We start from the raw sequence: 24,831 nt of genomic DNA on the forward strand, positions 1-24,831 counted from the left end.
CTCTGAAGGGCATTTAATCGCAAACTGCGGTAAACTTCCCAACTGGCTAGAGAAAGTATAAAATGCCAATCACTTGGCGCCAAATCCAGTCGCAGACTTTGAAACCCTTCCTCTCCGAAGCCCCGCCCACTTTCTACGCTACGCCTATGATTCGCTTTGTTCCTTCCCAATGATACTGGGGCACACAGACCAGGCGCACGGAAGGGACCGCTTTTCTGTCATGCGCATTAGGGATAGTCGCTCTTCCCTTTGTACTCAGCCAACTGGAACGAGGCCTTCACCGGCGCCTTCGGAGTCCTCTAGAAGCTCGCGCGCGCGCGGGCACGCGCGTGTCCTGACGCGCGGTCTTGCGCATGAGCAGATCATCCCGCGAGGGCGGAAGTGAGGGGCTGGTCCTAGGAGGTGGGGGCTATCGCGGTTACTGGGGGTGGGCGAGCGGCCGACATGGCGACTCCCGGGAGTCTTGTAGTTCCCGTGGCAGTGCTGGTGCTGTTGCTTTGCGGGGCTCCCTGGGCCCACGGACGGCGGAGCGACGTGCGCGTCGTCACAGACGAGAACTGGAGAGAGTTGCTGGAAGGAGAGTGGATGATAGAATTGTGAGCGCGGGGTGATTGTCTCGGGGTCCCCTCGGTGGGCTGGGCTAGCCGGGGTTCTAGGTCCGAGTCTGGACACCAGACTTCATCTCTCCCCTGACCCTTCTCTGCGGCCCAAGTTCCTGGGGACTCCCACTGCGGACTGCGGAGCTCGCGCCCCCGCTGCCTGCAGATCTCCAAACTGCTTTGCGGACCGGCCGCTGGCTCGGTCCCTCCCGCTTCTCGTTTTCACCAGGGAACATTAAGTTTCTTCTAAAACTGCACTCCGGTTTCGTATTTAAGGCTGTAGTGTGCCTACGAGATTGCGTTCCGATTCTCTCAACTTTAATTCATGGCCTTGGGGGTGGGGTGGTTGGGATGAGTAGTTCCTATACAGTTATTTTTTTAGAATGATGTTTCACAAACGGACTCGACTCATTTTTACCATATTTTACAAGAGAGGAATTTGAGCAGAACCTCTCTTTTGTCTTATTATCCTTAAAAGGTAGCGCATTTATAGTGTTGGAATTTGGGACTCTTTGTTTTAAATTTTATTTTATGGATTAGGTACATTTTTATTTTAAATGTCAAGCAAATTCAAGTTGGGTTATTTTAAAATCTTAATTCCCTTTATTGTTTTTTCTTTTATTTTTTTTCATTCTACATTTCGCATTTTTTCTTTGTTTGTGTGTTTTTGCAAAATACTGATTGTCCTGGGTTGTGACTCTTAATGCTGTCTGAATGGTACCGTATGAAAAGATGTGTGAATGTCATTGTAAAATGTTTGAAGAAAGTCGCTTCTGCGGTGGTTCTGTTATAATAAGATGCATTCTGCATCGGTAGAAAATAAACAATCTACCTTTGCTTTAGTTTGCAAATTGGTGGTAGTGATGGGCAGTGTTACCGATACTGGTGGTATTATAAAAAAAACACCGCAGAGTGTTAACTGTGTTCTAGATACTGCTGAGCACTTTACATACATTGTTATATTTAATTCTCTCAAAATTCTATGAGAGGTATTATTTCCCACATTTTACAGATAAGAAACATACCTAAAGACTTAATTAACCTGTCCAGATATTGTTTTTTTCAGCTTCTAAAGCAGGGGTGTCAAACTCATTTTCACCGGGGGCCACATCAGCCTACCGGTTGCCTTCAAAGGGCAGAATGTAATTTCAGTTCCTTAACAGTTAATGAGTAGTTACATTTATACAGTCCTAAAATTATTTCCGCCCTTTGAAGGCACCTGCTAGGCTGATGTGGCCCCTGGTGAAAATGAGTTTGACACCCCTGCTCTAAAGCCTAACAGTAGGCATGCAGTGATAGCTGTTAGTACACCCCTCTTCTTTAACAAGGTTCCAGTGTTTTCCTGTATTTTCCAGTTGCCAGTTTAGGAGGCAGGTGAAAGTGGACATCATTAAGGGAAAACCCAGAAGGCCAAATCCTTAAGTCTTGAGTGGTAAAATCAAAAGAGATATAGAACATCTATATGGAGGATAAGATAGGAGAAAATGTGTACAGTGTTTGTATAATCTGTGACTCAATGAAGTGCATTTTCACACACCGTTGGAAGTTGCAGGGGAGATCACACGCCGTTGGAAGTTGCAGGGGAGATGAAATATAACAAGTGACAGCATTTAGTTTTTATTGTCATGAGGAACTTGTTTTTTAGATTGTGCCCATAAAATACTGTTTCATAAATAATGTGTTAAGCAACAGTGATTATGAATTTATATGCAAAATACAGTCAAGTATTACTCAAGGAGATTTTTAGAAACTGAGTTTGATCAAACTATATAAATACTCAAAAGTTAAGTACAGGTGATTTGAATTAGAGTATCTGCATCTGTGAAATTAGAGTATATGATAGTGCTTTTTTTTCTTCCATAGCGTACTAATTTTTGAGGCTGAATCTTTAAAAAGCACTCAAAAAACAAAAGGAACTTGGTAAAGGGATCTAGTTAGTAATCCTAATGCTAGGTATTACAAATCCGTTACCTGCATTAAATTCATCCTCATCAAAAATTTTATTACAGAGATATTTTCACTGTAATACAATTTATTATTAGGAACTTTGACTTTTATGTATGGTACTAGTCTTGTTCCATAATGCCTATTACTCTTAGGAGTCTTGTTTTTAATAAAACAAGTCAAGTATTATATATAATGGAGGACAGAAACCACTTTTGTGGTTTATTCTTTCTGTTCCATTAAACTGAGGCCAAATTATAAGATAATACACAATAAAGTGGCAAAGTCAAACCTGAGGGGAAAATCAGGACCTTGAAAAATGCTGAATACTTGAGGAGTAACTAAAATTATAATGTGCTTGGCTGTAGATTTGTAAACCTGAGGTCTTAAAAACAGGCTGACCAAAGGCTGGCCAAAAGAATTTGTTTGGCCTGTCTGGAGTTTGTGTCCATGGCTTATGTTTTGAGGTAACATTTTTAAAAAAATAAAAATGCAAATTTTTTGGTTTCTTTTACATGAGAATAGCTTGCCATACTGGGCCAGCAATCCCTGTGGCAGTCATCCTGAGCAGTGGTTTCCTGCTTAAGATGTGGGGCAACTCTCCTTTGTTCACCACAGCCCTGGGTGCTTCCTATTTTTCTCATACTGGCACCTTGCATCTGTGACTCCTGCAGTGTGAAATTATTAAAACTGGTGAACTCCAAATGTAGCTTTGAGCTTTCTGGTGGCCACATTTTCATAAAGACATACAAAGGTATTTTTGTTTTTTAAAGAGCTGCTTTATGTGTGAAAATATCCTTATGTCTTAACTTATTCTCAGAATTACTTTTATGTGATTAACATCATCAACTCATAGATCTTAATTGCCAGAGTGTTTGGTTCACATTTAAAACTTTTTTATTTTCATGAAATGAACCACTCTGCTATCTTTTTAGTATAAAATGTTCTTCACAATTACGCATTTTAGGATTTTTATTCCAGTATGGTTGTATTTGAATGTGTAACTTTTTTTTTTTTTACTATATTTCTTAGTTATGCACCATGGTGTCCTGCTTGTCAGAATCTTCAGCCAGAATGGGAAAGTTTTGCTGAATGGGGAGAAGATCTTGAGGTTCATGTTGCAAAAGTAGATGTTACAGAGCAGCCAGGTACTGTAAGTCTATGGATGGCTTTGTTTCTTTGCATACTTGATTGATAAGTTTATCCTGTTTTCCACATTGCATGGACTTTACCTTTCATTAGGTTTTGAAAACATAACTGTCTGCAGTCAATTAAGCCAACTCAGCACCTCCCTGCTGGGGGCTCAGTGTGCAGTGACTTCAAAAAGCAGATTCCTTGGTCTCAAGGAATGGATGCAGCTCATTCCTTTTATGTGTAGGTCTAAGGGATCTTGGAGATCTCACTCTCCCTTCATTCTTCCCCACATAACTGCCTCTGATCTTCTTTGCTTTGTATCCCAGGCCCCAGACTAGTGTGTAAGAAGTCCTAGAACACTGTGGTCCAGGTGGACAGTAGCCAAAGACACCATTTGCATCCATATTAAGCTTTAGGATAAAGAGCATGTCATTGAGGTTATTTGCAGAGCCAAGGTCATATTCCTTGACAAGTTATGAATCTCTGTAATTGGGTTCCAAATTTAATACCTGTGATTTGAGGACATGGGCTTTTAATTACAAAGCCTGCATCTGCATGGTTGTGGGGTCAAGTGCGCACTCCTGACTTGACCCTCTGGCCAAGTGGCAGGTCCTGCCCTCAGGCATGCTCCTTTCTTAGTCCAGTCTCATCTTTCTTGTTCTTGCTCACAATATAGTACCTGGGTTCTCGACTCTGCCTGATTCCAAATGGTAATAATAGCTAATATTGAACACTTGAAGTCTTGTTAGCTCCTATTATTATTGCCCAGCTTATGATTCATGATGTGTTCCATTTCTAACAACATCTTAAACTCAGCCTTTGTTTTCTGAATGTCAAATGCAATTTGATTTGATTTTAGGCCTTTATAAATAATATAGACAACTGTTGGCACAGTATAATTGATCAAGTGTTTATATACAAATTCACTTTTTAATTGAGATTATGTGTAGTAGTTTTTTTTTAAAAGTTGCTTTAAGTAGATAATTAGGTTTTTTATTTTTCATGCTATAAAACTCTTAACCTGGCTGGTATAGCTCAGTAGATTGGGTGTGGGCCTGTGAACCAAAGCATCGCCAGTTTGATTCCCAGTCAGGGCACATGCCTGGGTTGCAGGCCCCCAAGAGGCAACTACACATTGATGTTTCTCTCCCCCTCTTTCTCCCTCCCTTTACCTCTCTCTAAAAATAAATAAAATCTTTTTAAGAAGAAAAAAAACTGAATTATTTTTGGTATAATTTAATATTTTTTTCTATTAGTATTTAAATCAGAATCAATTTTTAAGTGGTAAGTGATTGGCCCATATAAAACCTGCTCTGTACTCTTTCTTGTCTTTATTTGTAATCTTTATCATTTGCAGGACTGAGTGGACGATTTATCATAACTGCTCTTCCTACTATTTATCAGTAAGTATTTGAAGATTTGGTGGTTATGAAAAAGGATGCATCATAGTGTAATCAGAATACAGGCCTCTGCCCTGGATTATGTTTAAAAAGTGTTATATTCATTAAGTGTATTGGAAGGTTTATTAACTACTAGTGCTGTTCTAGGTGCCTTTACATAGATGAATGATGTATGAAACAGCCCCTAATTTCAAAGATTTGTAGTTGTTTTCAAAGGGGATGTTCACATGAAATGATTTGTTACTCTTTAGCAAAGTAAATGTTTTTGAGCCCAGAGTTGTGGTTAGTCCTGTAGAAAAATCGGTAAGGGAAAACCTGGGCTGGAGTGGTTTGTGGAGATTATGGGGTTTCAACGCAACGTGGGAGGTAGATTTCAAAAGTACAGAGTAAGCACTCTCCTGAGGGCATCTCATAAATAGTCGTAAATAGGAACATGTTATGTTAAAAAAAAATTAGCTAAGAAAGTGCTGTAGCTCAACCGTGGGACAGTGGTAGGTGAAATGGTTGGGTGTAAAGTCAAAATGAACAAAATGAACAAGACTATTGTATAGTCTTCAATATCAGGTCTTTTAGTTTGATTTTATCTTCTAAGGAGAGATAGGAAATCTCAAATCTATAACTGCCCTTTACCTTAATGCCCATCTGGCTGGTGGGTTGAATGCCAGGAGGTATTCATTGAGCTTTCCTCATTAAAAGTTATGCAAACAACAAGTTGGCAATTTTTTATGTGTCTGTGTTTCACTTTCTTTTTCTTCATTTTTCATGTCTAAATATTTCCCTATACCTTTTTTATTTTCTCATGCTCCCTTTGTATCTATTTAAATGTCTATTCTCTGTCTCCATAAGTGCTTCTTTTTCTTTGCAATCAGTACTTTACTGTATCCCACAGTGTCTCTTAAGTGGCTATAATCAGACTCCCCCTTTCTTTTTTACTTCTCAACACCCACTGAACTTACCTGGAATTTCCTGCCCATTTTCTTTTAATCATGTTGTTTATTATGCCCATTCTCTTAACTTCTGACTTTTGAAATCCTGCCTGTCATTCAAAAACAGCTCAAATGCCATTTTTTCCCCCCACAAATCTTTGGTTTTTGGCTTTCTTGTGGTCTTTGGCTCTGGAAAGGATCCTTTAACCCTATGGTAGGTAGTAGGGAACTATTGAAAGTTGTTACATTTAACTGATAAAAATAGAAGTGTTAATTAAGTAGGGTTAGATTGCAGTATTATTTAAGGTAGTTTGGGAATGGTGAAGATGTGGGAGCAGAGAGAGCAGTTACCACCCTACAGCAGAACTCCATACACTGGGAATGAGAAGGACAAGGTGGATGTCAGGAAGAATGCACAGCAGACTGTAAAGTAGAATTACTGAAATGGGACAAAGGGAAGCACTTTACCAGATGCCTCCAGTGATTTAAGGCATGATGGCTGAGATGAGTTGATTATGACTGAAAATACCAGAGAATTGCCTTAAATGTTTTAACTTACAGTTAACAATAACTGACAATAACTATCAGACACTCTTCTAACAACTCTTTGTATAATATATGTATTACACATAAGGCTTAAAAGTTATTTTCTGAGATTTACCTCCTTTGCGTCTGTCTGTCCGCCCCCCCCATACCCCTGTTTTATTGAGATATAATTGACATATAATGACTTATTTTGTTTCCTGGTTTTATTATTTGAAAGAGTAACAGTGATAGTCTTAGGCTGATGATTGTGTAAAAATATAACCTCATTGATTAAATTTGGGGCTGAGATGTCATGAATTGATAATTAATGTAACTTGCTACTTGTGCTTTGCCAACGATTTTGAATATTAGTATTAATTGTAAAGAGATTAAAGAAATAACAAAACAAATACAAAGTTTATTTATTTGGTGCTGAATAATACTTATTCTTATCTTTTTAGTTGTAAAGATGGCGAATTTAGGCGCTATCAGGGCCCAAGGACTAAGAAAGACTTCATAAACTTTGTAAGTGACAGAGAGTGGAAGAGTATTGAACCTGTTTCATCATGGTTTGGTCCAGGTTCTATTCTGTAAGTATGAGGGGTTTTTTTCTTATTTATTTCCATTTTAATTGGAACAGGTAATTATGTTTTGTGTAAAGAAAGCCTTCTTAGGCTCTTAAAGTATATTCAGATTTATTGTGTGATTATTTTTTATTTCACTCTTCTAGGTTAAACAAATACTTTGATTCTTAAGCGAGGAGACATTTTATAGCATTAACTTGAAATCCTTTTCAGGAATGTGTTAACTCTGAGGATAAGGTCATTTCTATCATCAGAAGTTAAATGATGCTCCTGAGTAAGAAGAAATGGGAAAGTTGTCATTTGAGCTTAATATTTGAATGAGAAGCCTCAAACATGTATCTACTCGTGCTACCTTTAGATTTTAGTTCTTTATTTAATGTGATTGAATTATTCTACCAGTGTGATAACTTCTTGTTTGATTAGATGGGGTGAACAATGACCTTAATATCCCTGATGGCATGACTAACTACTGAGCTTTACATATAACTAGAGGGCAGCAGCTTGCTATGAACAGTAAGGATTGGAGATAGCATGTATATTTCCTGCTAGCTGTTGGGGTGCAATACCTCAGGGGTCACTCAAGAGACTTTCAAGAGTATTGAGTTTTGCTAAGGTCACTATGGATTTATCCTGGTGTGGCTAAGCTGTCTCTTCCTGTCTCCTCTCCACACTTGCTGTTGGACTATTGGGCACTTGGGACACCAGTGGTGGAAGAGATAAAAAATGGATTCTGGGAGTAGGGAGAAGATTGGCTCTAAGCATTATTTTGAAATAGAATTTATCTTCTACCTTCCCCTTATACCTCTCCTGTGAAAATCTGAATTGATATGTCCTTTTCTGTACCTTTTCTGAATTTCTCCACTGTACCACCATGTCAACCTAATTGAGGCACCAAGTGTTTGTGATGGACTCTAATTAGTTCAGAGTGTAGGGAGGCTTTATGTTTCAATTCCTTGTTCCTCTTCCCATTTTGCATTTTAAACAAAAGCAACATGATTAAAGTACCTTTCTCTGTTGGACCGAAAATGTAACTGATTTTTGTTTTTTTTTGAAATCTCATAGGTGAATCTTCTTAGTCTTTTGATAGAAGAAGGAATTTGCTTCTAAGTCTCTGCTGAGTCCTCAGGGCAGCAGTCTGTACCTTTTTTATTGGTGAACTGAATAAGGGGCTCTCCAGGTGTCAGCTCAGCAGATTCACTCTTCTAATGATGGGCAGTTGGATTAGGTCCCACATATAGGAACTTTGGCTTGTGCGTGAATTGGTTTATATGTTGGTGGTAATACTTTTGATAGAGGGAAAACAGTTGGGAACAAACAAACCAGTCCTTTTTTTGGAACATGCCCTTTACCTATCCATCTAAACTGCTTGGATTTAATTATGTGAAAATAATTATTTTTACTTATATGATAACTTAGCATTTGTTTCCTATATAATTAGTTTATATATCATTAAACTATATCAAACTAAAGCTATTGTAAGTGTAATTTTAGTATGAAAGGCGGGTAATTCTAAGGTGGGGAGGATCTGCCCAATATGTGCACCTAGTTCTTCCGTAAGGCTCTGCTTGTGGAAGGATTCTGTACCCAATTGCTTTACAGTATGCCTGACTTTAACTGGTTCCATAGAGCTTGTAACCTCTTATGCAGAGTACGTTGGAGAAGTCATCAGATGAAAGGTGAAAGGTTAATGTCAAAGCTGTAGGAGAAAAGGAAAAAAATGACTGTGTTTTATGTATGAGGACATCACATAATGGGAACAATTCAGAAACTTAATTTTCATTAACAAGTCTCATTAAAGTCTTGAAATTAGTGCTGTATGACTAATCTTGATTAACATCATCAATAAAATCTGGCCTGCTGGGATTATAGAGTGAAAAATAGAAGCTATAGCTATACACACATATATTCTACTTCAAAGCTGTATACCTTACTCAGTTGTTCAATCATCTCTCTTTCATTTTAGGATGAGTAGTATGTCAGCTCTCTTTCAGCTATCTATGTGGATCAGGGTATGGGCTAAAATTTTATTTCTCTTTTAAACATTTTTGACAGTATTACTTTTTTTCAAATGACCAGGTTTTTAGGTTATTTTTTTTCTTTTTATTTTAGACTTGCCATAACTATTTTATTGAGGACCTTGGATTACCAGTATGGGGATCATACACAGTTTTCGCTTTAGCAACTCTGCTTTCAGGACTATTACTAGGACTTGTAAGTACTTTATTTTCAGAGTACTAGGAAGAAAAATATCTTAAAACTTGATAATTTTATATAGTTCACTAGCTTTATAATATATATTTATTTGGCTTTCTTATGTTTATTTTTGCAGTGTATGATATTTGTGGCAGATTGTCTTTGTCCTTCAAAAAGGCGCCGACCACAGCCATACCCTTCCAGTAAGTATATTTTTATTTTATTTTAGGTTATATTATTACTTATTCATTTTTTAAATTTATTTTTGATTATAGTTGACATGTTTTAGTTTTGGGTGTACAGATTAGTGGTTAGACATTAATATACCTTATGACAGCAGTTTTCAACCTTTCTTCTCATGGCACACATAAACTAATTACTAAAATTCTGTGTCATACCAAAAAATAGATTTTTTGCCTATCTGAAAATAAAAATAGGTATAATTTGAATCATTTACACTAGATGGCTCATTTTGTGTTGGCTGTTGTCATTTTTTTAATTTGACAAGCTAAGGGAAAAGAGGTCAGTACCCCTGACGAGTCAGGTACTGCATGTTTTAAAAATTCTTACATATACTGGTTGAAAATTCCTGCCTTACAAAGTGATCACTCCAATAAGTCCCAGTACCCATCTGATACCATACATAGTTATTACGATATTATTGACTATTCCCTATACTGTACTTTATATTCCCGTGGCTTTTTTTTTTTTGAAGCAGATTTTTTTGTAAAGATTTTATTTATTTTTTAGAGAGGGAAGGGAGGGAGAAAGAGGGAGAGAGAGAAACATCAGTGTGCGGTTGTTGGGGGTCATGGCCTGCAACCCAGGCATGTACCCTGACTCGGAATCAAACCTGCAACACAGTGGGTTCGCAGCCCGCACTCAATCCACTGAGCTACGCCAGCCAGGGCCCCGTGGCTGTTTTTTATAAGTGGAAATTTGTACTTCTTAACCCCTCCTTTCCAGCTTAGGTTTCTAAATATGGAGGGTGGCTTATATCGGAAGGAGGAGGAGAATATATATTTCATGTAAGAATAACAGCTCCATGGATTTTGGAATACATTTATTTTCTTTTAAAATGTGGAGAATTTTAATATTGCATATAATTTGCAAATACTTAACATTGATATCAATTTATTTGAAAATTCCATGGTATTCATAGATCCATTTGAACATACTTGAATGCAAAAAAGTTAAATATATTCTGCTTTGGAAGTCATTCATTGCTATAGGGTGTTTGAAGGTTTTTTTTTTAGTCAGCCACATCTTAAGTTTTTCGGGTAGGAAATTGGGAAAAGCAATTCCTATAGTTGATTTAGGATTGACAGTGTGCTATGAGTTTACACAATTAGAAGTATTCACTGCTGTCTGTCTTGCTATAATAACCTAGCAATCATTTATTTTCAGTCTTGACAATTACATTGTTATGGAGGTCTTCTTGTTTGCTGTTTGTAAAGAACTTTCAATTTTCATCATCCCATTTGCTTTTCAGCAACCCTCTAAAGTGGACTGCATAAAAGCAACATTCTTCCTATTTTGTGATTGAGTAAACTAAGGCCCAGAGAGACGAACTATTTTCCAAGGTCACACAGAAATGACAGAATTTAGAGTAGAACCTAAATCAGACTCTTGGCCTGGCCTTTCCATATGCTGCCTTTCATGACTTAGGATTTATTGAGGTCAAAACTCCTTAAATGAAGTCAGTGGAGATTGCATTTCTGGTTTACTTTGTTCATTGAGTAACTGATAGGTTTTCTTTTCCTTTTGTAAGTAATTGCTTTAATACTATAAAAAGGACATGTATTGGGGAAGGAAACATTTTATCCACCAAGGGCCTCTGCCCTATAGGAAGAAAAATGTGAGCACAGATTACTTAACAGACAGTTTAAAAGTTGGTGAATGCATATTTTATTTCACTTCAGAAACCTTAGCCAAACAAATGTATCTCTTAAGTAATCTGTGACACAACTGATAGTGATCCATACTTTGTGATATTGCCCCTTTTAATAATAGCCTTGATGATTTGAATTGTTTTCTAGTATGTGTTTGGCTTAGATTTTGAGTTGCTTAGGGAAAGACTCACCTCAGTCTACTTTTAAGCAGAATAGGAATTTATTGGTTTATGTAGCAAGGAAATCTGAGGGTAGAGTTGATTGGATCCTGGGGCTCACATATTAGGATGTTATGTTTCTGAACTGCTCAAGTTCTTGCCTTTATTTGCTCCATTTTTGTCTCTCATCAGTCCTTAGCATAAAAGTGATAGCTCACAATTGCAGAGTGAGAAGGAAATATATCTCTCCCCACAACCAACCATCTTTTGGGAAAATTTGGGTGTATTCCACTTATGTAAACGGTTCACTTTTTGGAACAGTCACTGTAAACCAAGGATTTCTGAACCTTGACACTATTAACCTTTTAGGCTACATAGTTTTTAATTATGATGGACTGTCTTTTGTATGTTGTTGGGTGTTCAGCAGCATCTCATTGATCACCAGCAGCACTACCTCCCCATTGTGACAATCAGAAATTCTCGCCCTGGCTGGCATAGCTCAGTGGATTGAGCGCAGGCTGGGAACCAAAGTGTCCCAGGTTCGATTCCCAGACAGAGTACATGCCTGGGTTGCAGGCCATGACCCCCAGCAACCGTACATTGAAGTTTCTCTGTCTCTCTCTCTCTATCTCCCTCCCTTCCCTCTCTAAAAATAAATAAATAAAATCTTTAAAAAAAAAAAAAAAAGAAATTCTCCTGACATTACCACATGTTCGTTGGTAGGGCAGAATCACCCCTGGTGGAGAACCACTGCTATAAACTGTGGTGCTCACCACACCCACATGGGATGTGGTATAGGGAAGAGGCTATTAACCAAACGGAAAGAGGGATGCCAGACAGACCAAAGAACAGATTGTTCACTACATGGTAATTTACTCCTATAGCTGCTATATTTTTCCTCCTCCAGTCCATTCTGGATTGCCTGGAACGAGCAGCAGTCTATCATCTCTGAAGAGAGTGAAGCTCATTGGCCCAGTTCTGTGCTCTGTATCTCAGTTTAACATGGTGTGGTCTAAGTTTATGTTAACTAGCAACAGGTCTTATGAAAAAAAAAAGTATATGTATACATATTTGAAAATTCATGGAGCTGTGCACTTAAGATTTGTACATTCTATTGTTTGCAATTATACCTTAATAAAAGTATATGTGGATTAGAGGAAGCACATTTATGAAACTACTTGGGAAAAAGACATGGATAGGAATATAACCTTCAACTAACTATAAATGTCTGATTGCTATTCACTTGGGAACTGAAACAAGGGTAATGTTGAAATTTGTTCTGTATACTTATTAATTAAAAGATTTAATAGCAAATTAATATAATTGTATTTAATGCAGTATATTTTTTACAACATCCATTTTCACAGCATTGATTCTGATTTGTTAATTTCAATTCATAAATAGGTAATTATAATGAATTTGGAAAGTGAAATGGATCTTGTAAACCAACTTTTATTTTTATGGTATCTCTTATTCCTAAAGACAACTTTTTCCTTTTGGATTGATAAATAAATGCCAGAGCAGTTTATGGGCATAAGAAATCATGTCTTGACTTTATACTAATGCAAATCTAATTACATCAACAAAAAATATTTTGTCGTCTTTATCTTTAAGAAAAATTATTACCAGAATCTTCTCAACCTTTGAAAAAAGTGGAGGAGGAACATGAGGCCGATGAAGAAGATGTTTCAGAAGAGGACACTGAACATAAAGAAGGAACAAATAAAGACTTTCCACAGAATGCCATAAGACAACGTTCTGTGGGTCCTTCATGGGCCACAGATAAATCTTAGTTAATTTTTATAAATATCTTAATATAATTTGGACAGAAACAGAAAATTAATCATTTCTTTTGGTTTGAAGTGAACTGTGACTTGTTCCTTGCAGGATTCCATCTATTTTGTCATTAGATTGAAAGGTCTCCCTTTAGAAAAGAAAAGGAGCACTATGTGAAAAGTTTGAAGTAGGATATAACAGCAGTATGGTGGTTTAAACAGTTCTTTAAATTTTTGAAGAATCTGGTGCCAAGCAATAAGATTTGTGTGTTTGTTTAATAATGACCTTTTTCATAATAAAATTTTTGAGGTTAAAAAATTACATTTCCCAAGTATTGCATTATTGAGGTATTTAAGGAGATTAGAGAAAAAGATTTCTCATTTAATAAAATTTTCTTGTTTCACTGTGTGAAAAAACAAACAAATATATTTCCCATAAATGGGAACTTTGTCCACTGTCTCAAGAAATACTATTTCAGTGATAATTTTGTGGTCCTTTTAGTGAAAATAGTCTAAAATTTCCTCAGTTTCAAATAATGCAACTAATAAAAATTAACCTTATTTTAATTACAGTTTTTTTACACATGATAATATAGGATATGCTCCTGATTTAGGAAGTTTTTGTATGTCCATGGTGTTGCCTTGATTCCTATAAAGTTTGGTTACATTTTTTGTTTCTCTGTTCAGCATACCTTTCTTACCATGGGTTACATTTTTCATTTTCCAAATTGGAGAATATCCTGGAAATATTTTTCATATTTTAATAAATAGTATTTTATTTTGTTGTTGTAGTACTTTATTTTGTTGTTGCAAACTGAAGTTTACTGAGGGATCCTTAAAACAAGAGCTGTCTACTGATTTAAAATTTTGGCCACTTATTTCAGATTTTAAATTATTCTTGTTGAACTTGGACTTTTTTTGTATTTTTGATGTGAAGGTAAACATTCCAGACTTTCATTTGATGTGAAAAAGCCTCTGCATTTTATGTTTTAAAAATTGATGGAAGCTTAATCTGATATAAAATAAAGTTAGCATTTTACTCAGGAAAAAGGATCTTTTACAGTGTTAGCTTTCAAAGTATATTCATCCTCATATAGAAAGTTCTTGATTTTACAAAGTCAGTGTATGCTTGGTGTTTTAAAATCATAATATTTTTATGTCTTTAAGAAGACAAACTTTGTATTCTACACTTTCTACTATGTGGTATTTCACAGGTGGGAATCAGCAGGATGGGACATTTAACATATTTTTACTCCTTAAAGAGTTAGCACCTTACAGCAAAAGTGGGATCAGTGTGGGGCGGCAATAGAGAACTGTTTTGGCTACAAAAAGGTGAAAACTGTAAGTATTCAGAATGATCACCTGTGTATTATGTAATAGATGATTTCTGTAATGTCCTCTCTCATGTAGATTCTGCTTCTTTGTTAGTTCATTAGACATACAGCTTCATAGTATACAACAGTTTTCTTTAAAGGCCTCTCCTTTAGAATATTAAGTATTCTACCACTGAAGAGTTTGGATGTACAGTAATTTTGTGATGCTTTAGGAAAATATTATAAGCACAAAATAAACTTTTCTAAGCCTTCACTAAAACTGAAGATGTATGATTTCTAGTTGCATATTTAGAAATGTTTAATATGTATTTAACAATGTTCAGATGAATAGTTGGGTCACTATGTACTTGATAATGTGTAATCATACACATCTTTTTCTGTTACTTGAGCAAATGATAGAGGAAAACAGTTCTCAGAACCTCAGAAATCACTTTATTCATAAATAGAGTAAATGCTTAATTAAGCATTCTATTTTCTTTTTTTTTTTAGATTTTATTTATTTTTAGAGAGGGAAGGGAGGGAGAAAGAGGGAGAGAGGGGGAGAGACATCAGTGTGCGGTTGCTGGGGGTCATGGCCTGCAATCCAGGCATGTACTCTGACTGGGAATCAAACCTGTGACACTGGTTCGCAGCCCGCACTCAGTCCACCGAGCTACTACGCCAGCCAGAGCAGCATTCTATTTTCTAGTTCCTAGTATACATAAATTATAAATTTCAAGTTCTTAAGTAATTAGAAAATATATATATACACAGCAAATTGGAAATAGGCAGAACAGGTAGAGACTTGATATTTCAGAAAACAACATCTTTCAGTTCTTTAGGACTGTCACAGTAGACATCTGAGTAAGCAGTTTTCTGGCACATCAAAAGCTCAGAATGATATGGGATAATTTTACCTTTAAGGGACCTCTTTTTCCATTCTTGGTTTATGGGGGCTCAACATGGCATTTTAACTACAGATCACTTAGGAAAGAATGAGATGCAGCAGCATTCTGGAGAACTCTGCCGCTCCACCCACTCTCCCCCATCACCCAATCATTCAGCTCCACCATGGAAGTGTTTAAAATCTGATCACTTCAATGGGAAATGTAGTGTTCTACCACACTGCCTAAATACTTAATGACGATTCTTGTGTCTGTAATAATAGCTACCATTCATTGATTACCTATTAAGAGTTTTTCTAAGTTACTATTAATGATTCATTTAGTCCCAACTACAACCTACAGTAGGTAAATATCACACATCTTTTAGGTGAACAGGCTCAGAGAGTTATGACAAATAGGTACAATGTGAATCCAGTTTTGATTTCAAATCTTGTGATTTTTTTTCAGTAGTACTGAAGATTTAGCAGTCTATATGTTAAATTTAAATGTGAATTTTAATACTTAAAATTGCACTCATCAGACTTTTGTAAGAACAATATTCAGAATAATCAGAAGTCAACATTCAGAAATATCAGAATTCAGTATTTGAAGTCTTGTGATTTTGGGTACTGCATAAACAATCAAGGTTATTATTCCAGTAAGTCTTGCTTTTGAAAACAATTTTCTCTCAAGTCATTTGTCTCCCTTTTCAACCCAATGCATAGAAAGCATAGTTCTGGGCTTAGTTATCTTATAAAATTAACATTTTTGAACATTCTGATCCATAGTTTAAGGTAGAATTCTTTCAAATTATTTAATTTTTTTCCAGCTTTACTGAGGTATGATTGACAAAGCAGATTAATTCTGATGTGAATCTTTTATTAATAAGATCATTGATTTAGGAAGGAATTTAAACAAGTGGCCCTATGGAGTAATTGTATAATTCTAAAAGTAAAATTTTAAATTGAATATTCTACTTGCAGATTTAGATGTCTTTCACTCTATCATAAATGGTGATAATATCAGTATTTTGGCTGTGATATCAATGCCCCTCCTTTTTACCACTTTGGTTGTGTGTGACATTACTTTTAAACCTGTTTTCATTGTGGTGTCAACTCATTCTGGTTGTATCCTGAAAATGAAAACATAAAAAATGAAAGTAAAAGAAGCCAGTTGACCAAAGAAAGGTTTGATTTATCTGAAACTTCTTAAGAATTTTTAAAAACTTCCCTAGCTTTAGTGTATGGTAAGGCTTATCATAGAAACAAGGTTACTAGTTGATTGAAATATATCAACTTAAGTATTTGGAAAGATTCAACATAATGCTACCTGGGCATTCCTCTGAAACTTTCTCTAAACTTGGGATATCTCTGCTCCTACAGAATCAAATACATATTTGACTGGAAATTTTAAATGCTCCTAACTGTGTCTCCTTTTACCAACCCAATGGCTATTCCTGAAACTACTTGAAGAAATCAGTTCCCATGAACATGCTTCACAATCCATTTGTTGGTTCAAAAGTCAGCTCAAGTCCTGTAAGTCCTTTCTGGCCCACATAGTTTTTTTTCTTTTCAAATAGTGTGGGTTTTTATCATTTTCTGGTCATTAAATCACATTCTGTCTTGTAATATTTTTTTTGCACTTAACTATACCAGTTAACTGAGTGACACTGAGCAATTCACTATACATCTCTAGGCCTCTATTTATGAGTAAAGTGATTTCTGAGGTTCTTTACCTTTAATGGGATAATTGTTACATTCATATTTTGTCCTAAAATCTGATTAACTTCTTGAGGCCTGAACCTCATTGTTAATTTGCGACAAAGCATAGTGTTGTGGGAGACTTCTGGGCAGTGGTCAAAGGACCCCTGACTAGGAATGTGACTGCCACATTTCTGGACATGGATTTTTGTATTTGGGAAATGAGGGTAAGTTAAGCAGTTCAATATTCAGGTAAAACGAAGAAGTTCTTAAAATGAACAATGAAGTTATTTGTCACTTTAGCTTTCTGGGCAAGTTTCTAGGAATTTTAATACCAGGTAAATGAAAATGGAACAATAAAGTTGTTAATGTGTACAGTAAGCTGTGTGGATGTGAAGAATTTCAGTTGTCAGTGTCACTCCTTTGTTGCCATTTGGCCTTAGCTGAAAAATTCACAACATCTTTACTGCCTATCTTCACTACCACTTGGGGAATCACAATGTGTCTGTTTTCCCAGATGATTGTTAAAACATCCGTAAGTGTTACTAGGTTTTTTCAGTTCTTTTCATTTGATCATTTAGTCATGTGACAGAACAAGAGTTGAGTAGCAGCATTAAAAACGTGGTCACCCCTCTAAGCCACTGAAACAGATAAATACTAGGAGAAGGTTTGTAATTAGTTTTTAGAGTTCCAATAAACCATGAGCCAAGAGTGTGCAAATTAAGCCAAAAGAACAGAGTTGATTTCCAATATGATGAGTTTGCAGTACCAGATACAGGCTTATTAGCCAATTTACTTAGTTTTGTGATTTCTTTGTGCTAGAGAGGTCTGCAGGGTTACAAACCCCATTTTCCCTCTAAAATGGCATGTGCTCCCTCTCAAGACAGCAGTATTATATCTAATGGGCTCTTAACTCAGTTTAATTTCCTGAACCTCTCAGATGAAGAATTCTATAGTTGTGGCTTTTTGTAGTTGTTCAATTACAGTTGTCCCCATTTTTCCCTTGCCCTACCTCCCACCTCCTCCATTTCAGTCCTCCCCCCGCCATCGTTGTTCATGGGTCCCTTATACGTGTTCCTTGACTTGACCTTTCCCATTCTTTCCCCCATTACTCCTCTCACCCACATCTCGTCATTGTCAGTTCTTTTCATGTCTCTAGTTCTGTTTTGTTTGCTTGTTTTTTTGATTAGGTTACACTTATGGGTGAGATCATAGGGTGTTTGTCTTTCACTGCCTAGCTTATTTCACTTAACGTAATACTCTCCATTTCCATCCATGCTGTTTTAAAGGGTAGGAGTTCCTTCTTTCTGCTGCATAGTATTCCATTGTGTAAATGTACTACAGTTTTTTGATGCACTCATTTACTGATGAGCACTTTGACTGTTTCCAGCACTTGGCTATTGTAAGTAATGCTGCTATGAACATAGGTTCTTTTGAATTGGTTGTTTCAGGATTCTTAGGGTATAATCCAAGCAGTGGAATTGCCAGGTCAAAAGGCAGTTCCATTTTTCATTTTTTGAGTAAATTCCATACTGTCTTGCACAGCAGCTGTACCAGTTTGCATTCCCACTGACAGTGTGTTAGGGTTCCCTTTTCTTCACAACCTCTCCAGCACTTGTTTGTTGATTTGGTTATGATGGCCATTCTGACTGGTGTGAAGTGTATCTCATTGTGGTTTTAATTTGCATTTCTCTGATGGTTAGTGATGTTGAGCATCGTTTCATATGTCTCTGGACCCTCACTATGTCCTCCTTGGAGAAGTGTATATTCAGGTCCTTTGCCCATTTTTGATTAGATTGTTTGTCTTCCTAGAGTGGAGTCATGTGAGTTCTTTATATATTTTGGAGGTCAAACCCTTGTCTGAGGTATCATTTGCAAACATATTTTTCCATATGGTTGGTTCCCTTTTTGTTTTCCTGCTGTTTTCTTTAGCTGTGCATAAGCTTTTTATTTTGATGAAGTCCCATTTGTTTATTCTTTATGTCCCTTGCTCTAGGGAACATATTGGTGAACTCTGGATCTAACCAGCTGCTTAAATATCCCTCCAGCACTTGAGCTGCTGCCCATGGGAGCCCAGCCAGTCCTCCTGCATCTCTACCACACTCCCTACCAGTCACATGCTGAAGCTGCCCCTTCTGTCTGTGGTTATACGACTTCTCTCTCACTACTGTTCAGTTGTTTGTTCCGGATGATTTCTCCACAATTTAGTTGTAATTCCAGATTGGTTCCGGGAGAAGGTTAGTGTAGCTTCTGCTCATCCTTCCACCAACTTGGATCCTCTATAGCTATGGCTTTTTCTAGCTCTCATGCTTCTCTCCTGTCTCCCCACTTCTAGGCTGGTTATAAGGTGAAGTAAAGAGTCCAGAGGAGAAAAGAAAGCAATCCAGAATTCTTTTTGAGTGGTTAGGCTTTCAGTTCTCAAATCAAGGCCCAATTTTTCTCCTTTTAGTAAGTTACTTCATTTCTTTTTCTAAGAGAAATTGATGAGTCAAATTGGACCCTGGATGATGTCAGACTACTTGACAGCAGTTGTCTGTCAAGGTAACTAGTCTCTGTTCAGTTTGCAGGTGGTAGCCAATAGACTTTGTGTTATAGATCCAATAGTGTTCCAAATCCAATTTTGTGTTACAAATTTAGTAATTAGTAGCCAGTCAGTCATCTGTTCTGGATCAAAATACCTCCATGACAAGTAGTTTTTTATGATTTGGGGCCACTTATAAAGAGTTGTCTTACTTGAGATGATGAAATTTAAGTGTTAAGACCATTAATCAGGCAGATCTAAAGTGAAAAAATATTGTATTCAACTATAAAATTGTAAATAGACAGTTTCCAAATATGTATCACCTGTTCCCCTAGTTTCCAAGCTCTGTATCTGAAAGTTCAGGTACCAAATATAGCTCCCACAAAAGGTGCCAAATACTACTTTTGGTAGAGATAGGAGTCTTTTTTCTAGTTCTGATATGTTAGAGGACCCTAGGTTATTAGCTGTCTCTCTTTGTATTGTTTGCCATCTAAAAAGTCACCTAATAAAATGATTCAGTTACCCAGAAAATCACCTGATTTAATTACAAGGAAATAGGACTAAAGGAAGTGAGGTGGTTCCTCCCCAAAGAAAATGAATACAACCCTAACAATTACTTTGGTCGTATGCTTTAACTAGTTCATGAGTAAATTTTCTCTTTCAGCAGATCAAATCTTTGGGTTTTAGGTTGTACACATTTTAGGAGCATTTTGAGGACAGGCAGCTAGCTCAACTTGTTGGTAATAAGATGGGATGTATCACATGAGCTTTGTGCAACATTTGGTCATGTGTCTTGCTACTCATATGTGGGGTCTACAATCAGTTGTAATATACCTAGATGTACTTAGTAATATCCCACTGATCTATCATAGTCTATAACTTCTACTTAAGGGCAAGGCTCTATCTTTTTCTTAGCTTGGGTCTCCACCATCTCTATCCTCTTACCCTACCCAGCCCTGCTCCCTCCTCCCCCAATCAAAAGAGAGCACAGGACAAAGACTGGTGAGCAAATTGTTAAGAAGTGACCCCATGGAGCAAGAATGAGGGATCAGGGAACTCAACCGGGAGGGAGGCAAAACAAATACAATGAGATACATTACTGAGTTGTCCATTCCTGTGGGTGAAGTGGTCAGTTTTGATGGAATATTTTAAATGTGTTTCAGAACTGTTTCCCTGGGGAACAAAATGGGGAAGCATTTATCCATTGGTTTCTGCCTCCTTTTTGTTAAGGCTGGCCATGCAAGCATTAACTCCAAGAGGTGAGACCAAGAGGATTTACAGTGATGCATAATAAGTGTCCAACAAAATTTTGTGAATATAATAGAACCCAGCTCAACTGTGAGCACATAGTATGCATCTAGTGACTACTTACTGACTTGAAAATTATGGTTATATCTCTGAAAATAGAAGCAGCACAAAAACACATTATTATTTTTATTTCCCCAACTCTACTAAACAGGCAAATAGGCTGCATTTTATTTTATATTTTAAAAGCAATATTCTGTTGATTTTTTTTTCTGGAGTCCAAATTCTTCTACAGAATTTAGACACTAGTATCTACAGAGCTTCAATCTAGTAATTAAAAAAAAGTGTTATACATATACTGCCCCTGAGAACTGTGCCCCATGGGCATGTTTTTACTTCATAGAAGCACTTTAAAAATGTTTTAAAAATATTTTTACTTTGAAATAAGTGTAAACTTACTGAAAAGACTTACAAAAATAATAGAGTGTTCCCATATACTCTTCACTCAGTTTTCTCTCACGTTTACACTTATTCAGCAGAACAATAAGAAAATTGACACCAGCACTGTACTATTAACTAATCTATAAATCTTAATTAAATTTCAACAATTTTCCCACTAGTGTTTGAAAAAATTCTTTTTCTGGTCCTGGATCTAATCCAGGATCAGACATTGTGATCACGCAATCCAGGATCACACATTGCGTTCAGTTGTCCACTCCCATTACTACTCTGTTTCTCTTTCTCCATGTTTTTCTGCCCTCTTCCTATTCTGTAGGCAATCAACCTCATTAATTTGTGGTTTATCCTTTTGACATTTCTTTTGTACAAACAGATCTATGTATATGTGTACATATACATATCCCCTTCTGTCTTACATGAAAGAGAGCATATGACAGTCTTTTGTATTTTGCTTTTTTAAATTTAATATGTCCCAGAAATTACTCTATATAAATTCACAGAGATCTTCATTTTTAAAAATATCCATTGTGTGGATATATCATAGTTTACCCAACCACTCTCCTATAGATGGCATTGAGCAGCTAGGTTACTTCTCATATTTAGTAATTGCAAACAGTGCTGCAATGAATAACCTTGTGCATATTCATTTTGTATTGTTGGAGATTTATCTTCAGAATAGATTTGTAAACCTATTCTTTGGGATTACTGGGGCAGAAGTTAAGGGCATCTGTAGTTTTTGTTAAGTATTGTCAAATTTCTTCTAGAAGTGTTGTACTGATGTTCATTACCACAAGCAGTGTACAAGAGTATCTTACTACACCCTTGTGAACAGAATGTGTTATACTTTCTATTTTTTGACAATCTGATAGATAAGAACTGGTATCTCTGTGTTGTTTTAATTGACATTTCTTTCACTATAACATATTTTTTCATATATTTAAGAGCCATTTTATATTTTGGGGGTGAATTGTCTCTTCCTGTCTTTTTTCTCTTTTTCTCCTGGATTTTGGTCCTTTTGCCCTTGATTTTTAAGCACACTTTACATTTCATATTAGGGACATGTCTGTTGCAAATATTTTCTCCCAGTTTGTCAGTGGTCTTTTACCTTTCTTTATGGTGCATTTTTTTTTGTTTCATAATGTATTACATGTATTTTTATGTGGTCAGATTATCAGTCTTTTTTTATTGCCCCTCTATTTTATGTTTTGTATCTACACTGGGATTGAAGAGGAATTTATTTTTTCTAGTTTTTGTATTGTTTTTATTTTCTGAACTTAAGCTGATACGTTTAGAAGTTATTCTTTGGTATAGCATGAAATACATATGTGAATTTATGTTTCCTTCTAGTTGGTTATCCAGTTGTCCTGGCACTTGATTAAAAAGTCCATTTTTGCCCCAGTGATTTGAGATGTCACTTTTATCATATACTAAATTGCCTGAAATCACATCTAAATATTCATTATTGCTCTTTTTTGTACTTGGTCATGGTGTGGTTTGTCTTATGCTATCTAGCCATTGCCTGTGGCCACAAATAATTTTCTAGATTGGTGTTTATTCTTCTGAAAGAGCAGTTAATTATTGTACCAATAATCTTGAAAGTTAGAGAAATTTACCTTCTGGCCAGATATTTATAAAACACTCTTACCCAAATTGAACCCATAGCTATGAGACATTGCTCATTCTGTCTGAGTGTTATCAGTATCTGTTGTAAAATCATTAAGCTGAAATTCTAAAATGAGTCTCAGTGTTACTTTGGAAACAAGATATTGAAACTTTGAAGAATAGCCTCATGAGCCTGGGCTTTATTGAGGTTCATTGTCTTTGGCTCCTTGACTTATTTCCTTAATTTGGCTTCTGGGTGTAGGTAGACAAATTGTAATTCTGTGATTGCTGCTGGAGTTGAGTCGTTAGAATTATGAGGTAATTTAACTTGTGTGCGCACTTACATCTAGAGTACAAAGTCCTGGCAACAATGATATCCTTGTTAAAATTGAAAACCCAAGATAAAGTCCAGGCAATGTCCTTCTAGAATGACTTTAGATTGACTTGAAGAGGAATAGCATCCTAAAGAACCCTCCTGTTTTCAAATAAACAGTGATCTGTTTGGAAAATAGATTAATGAAGGCTGATGTAATGTACCTTTTTCTCATCTTAAGGCCCATTGTGGGTCTGGCTTTGCTTACAAAGCACCTCAGATTCCTGGGGTTCAAATTTCAGAGTATGTGGAAAGTGTCAGAAAGCCAGAGGAATTGTATGTTCTTGCCTCTATTTTTCTTTTATTTTAATGCCGACATATTTTAAAGAGAAGAAAAGGGCAGTGAAAAATGAAGCCATGGATTCTGTGTGTTTTTTTTTTTTTTTTTACAGATGTTATTTTGCCCTTAACCTCCAGAGGGAGCAAGAGGGTTGTAGTTGAGAAGCAATAATTCCTGAAAAAGAACCCTCCACTTCTCCCCTCTTCTCTTTTTCTTGCATACTACCTGCATGAACACATGGATTTTGAAGAATCATGTCCTTTTTATCATTTCCTATTTTCATGGTTCCTTTTTGTGACATTTGCATAGGTTTCCCTAAGCCCTTATTAAACTTATTTATCATCTAGTTGTCAGCCTTTCATTCAGTTCCCTTATGATGGAGGGAGTACCTTATAATTTCAGACGTGATTCTAAAGGAAGCCAGATGGAAATTTGTTCAGCAGGTGGGGCTGTTCCTTCAGAAATAGTATTAGTTCTTTTACCCCCATTATTGTACTCTGCCTTCTCTAAGTTAGAGGGGTGTATGTATTCTTTCATCCCCCCGCCGCCCCTCCTTCCCCACCCCACAAACAACAAAAATGTTAGAGTGTATGGCCAGAAACAAAACCATAGGTCCTTTTGAATAGTTAGAGAGCCCACCCCAGGTGACTTCTGAAAAGCTGGTCCATTGCAAGATTCTTCGTTGACAGAAAAATCAAAGTTATTAGGGCGTGCTTTGTTTTGTGTTGGTCTTATGTTTGTATTGAGAATTGTCTCCATGGTAATGGGTCTGAAATAAATATTTGTTACTTTCTCTGGGATAAAATCCTGTACAGAAATCATGCCCCAGTTCCAGCATATCCATTTTCTCTCTCCTCTGTAGTTACTGCTAAAATCAAATGGGCTTATAGTACTTGAGTCTGGACCTTAAATGTCACACTGAATCTGAGAGCTTGCCCTCAGGTATGTTTGGACTGGGTTGGGAGTTTTCCGATTTGCCCTGGCTTGGGTTGACCTGCAGAAGCTGCCAGCCCTGGTCCAGTCCATGCATAGACCCTACCTTTCTTCATAAGGTGTGTTGGGCTTTAGGCACCATCTGTATGCTGCCGACTCCCCAGTTTTTATCATTATCTCTGACTTCCCTTTTTAGTGGCCTATGTGACATTATCACTTGGGTGTCTAATTGGAATTTCACATTTCTTAGATGGAAAACAGAATCCTTGATTTTCCCACCCTATACCTGTTTCTTCCCCAGTATTCCTTATTCTAGGAAAAAGGACACTATCTGTCCAATACTCACTTAGAAATCATTCTTGGTTCCCCATATTCTTCACCCCCTACCATC

At 36.7% G+C, this 24,831-nt stretch overlaps 1 protein-coding gene and 1 non-coding gene across 2 annotated transcripts; both read left to right on the forward strand.

Moving 5' to 3' along the window:
- Window positions 1-348: 348 nt before the first annotated feature.
- On the forward strand, window positions 349-14,723 carry TMX1 (thioredoxin related transmembrane protein 1). The gene is made up of 8 exons (XM_028506879.2): window positions 349-596; window positions 3,576-3,691; window positions 5,035-5,080; window positions 6,990-7,118; window positions 9,076-9,121; window positions 9,222-9,323; window positions 9,442-9,508; window positions 12,970-14,723. Exons 1-8 carry the CDS (start codon window positions 445-447, stop codon window positions 13,146-13,148), a joined length of 837 nt encoding a protein of 278 aa, XP_028362680.1. The 5' UTR covers window positions 349-444; the 3' UTR covers window positions 13,149-14,723.
- Window positions 3,805-3,945, forward strand: LOC114493642. The gene has a single exon (XR_003684260.1). It is a non-coding gene; the product is annotated as a small nucleolar RNA SNORA70 (small nucleolar RNA).
- Window positions 14,724-24,831: the final 10,108 nt, after the last annotated feature.

This window comes from Phyllostomus discolor, chromosome 1 (genome assembly GCF_004126475.2).
Source record: "Phyllostomus discolor isolate MPI-MPIP mPhyDis1 chromosome 1, mPhyDis1.pri.v3, whole genome shotgun sequence".
Classification (NCBI taxonomy): Eukaryota; Metazoa; Chordata; class Mammalia; order Chiroptera; family Phyllostomidae; genus Phyllostomus; species Phyllostomus discolor.

Coding starts and splice junctions, on each gene's coding strand:
- TMX1 (XM_028506879.2), top strand. CDS start 445: ATGGCGACTCCCGGGAGTCTTGTAGTTCCCGTGGCAGTGCTGGTGCTG. Junction 9,122..9,221: donor AGCTATCTATGTGGATCAGG/GTATGGGCTAAA, acceptor TTTTTATTTTAG/ACTTGCCATAACTATTTTAT. Junction 9,324..9,441: donor CAGGACTATTACTAGGACTT/GTAAGTACTTTA, acceptor TTATTTTTGCAG/TGTATGATATTTGTGGCAGA.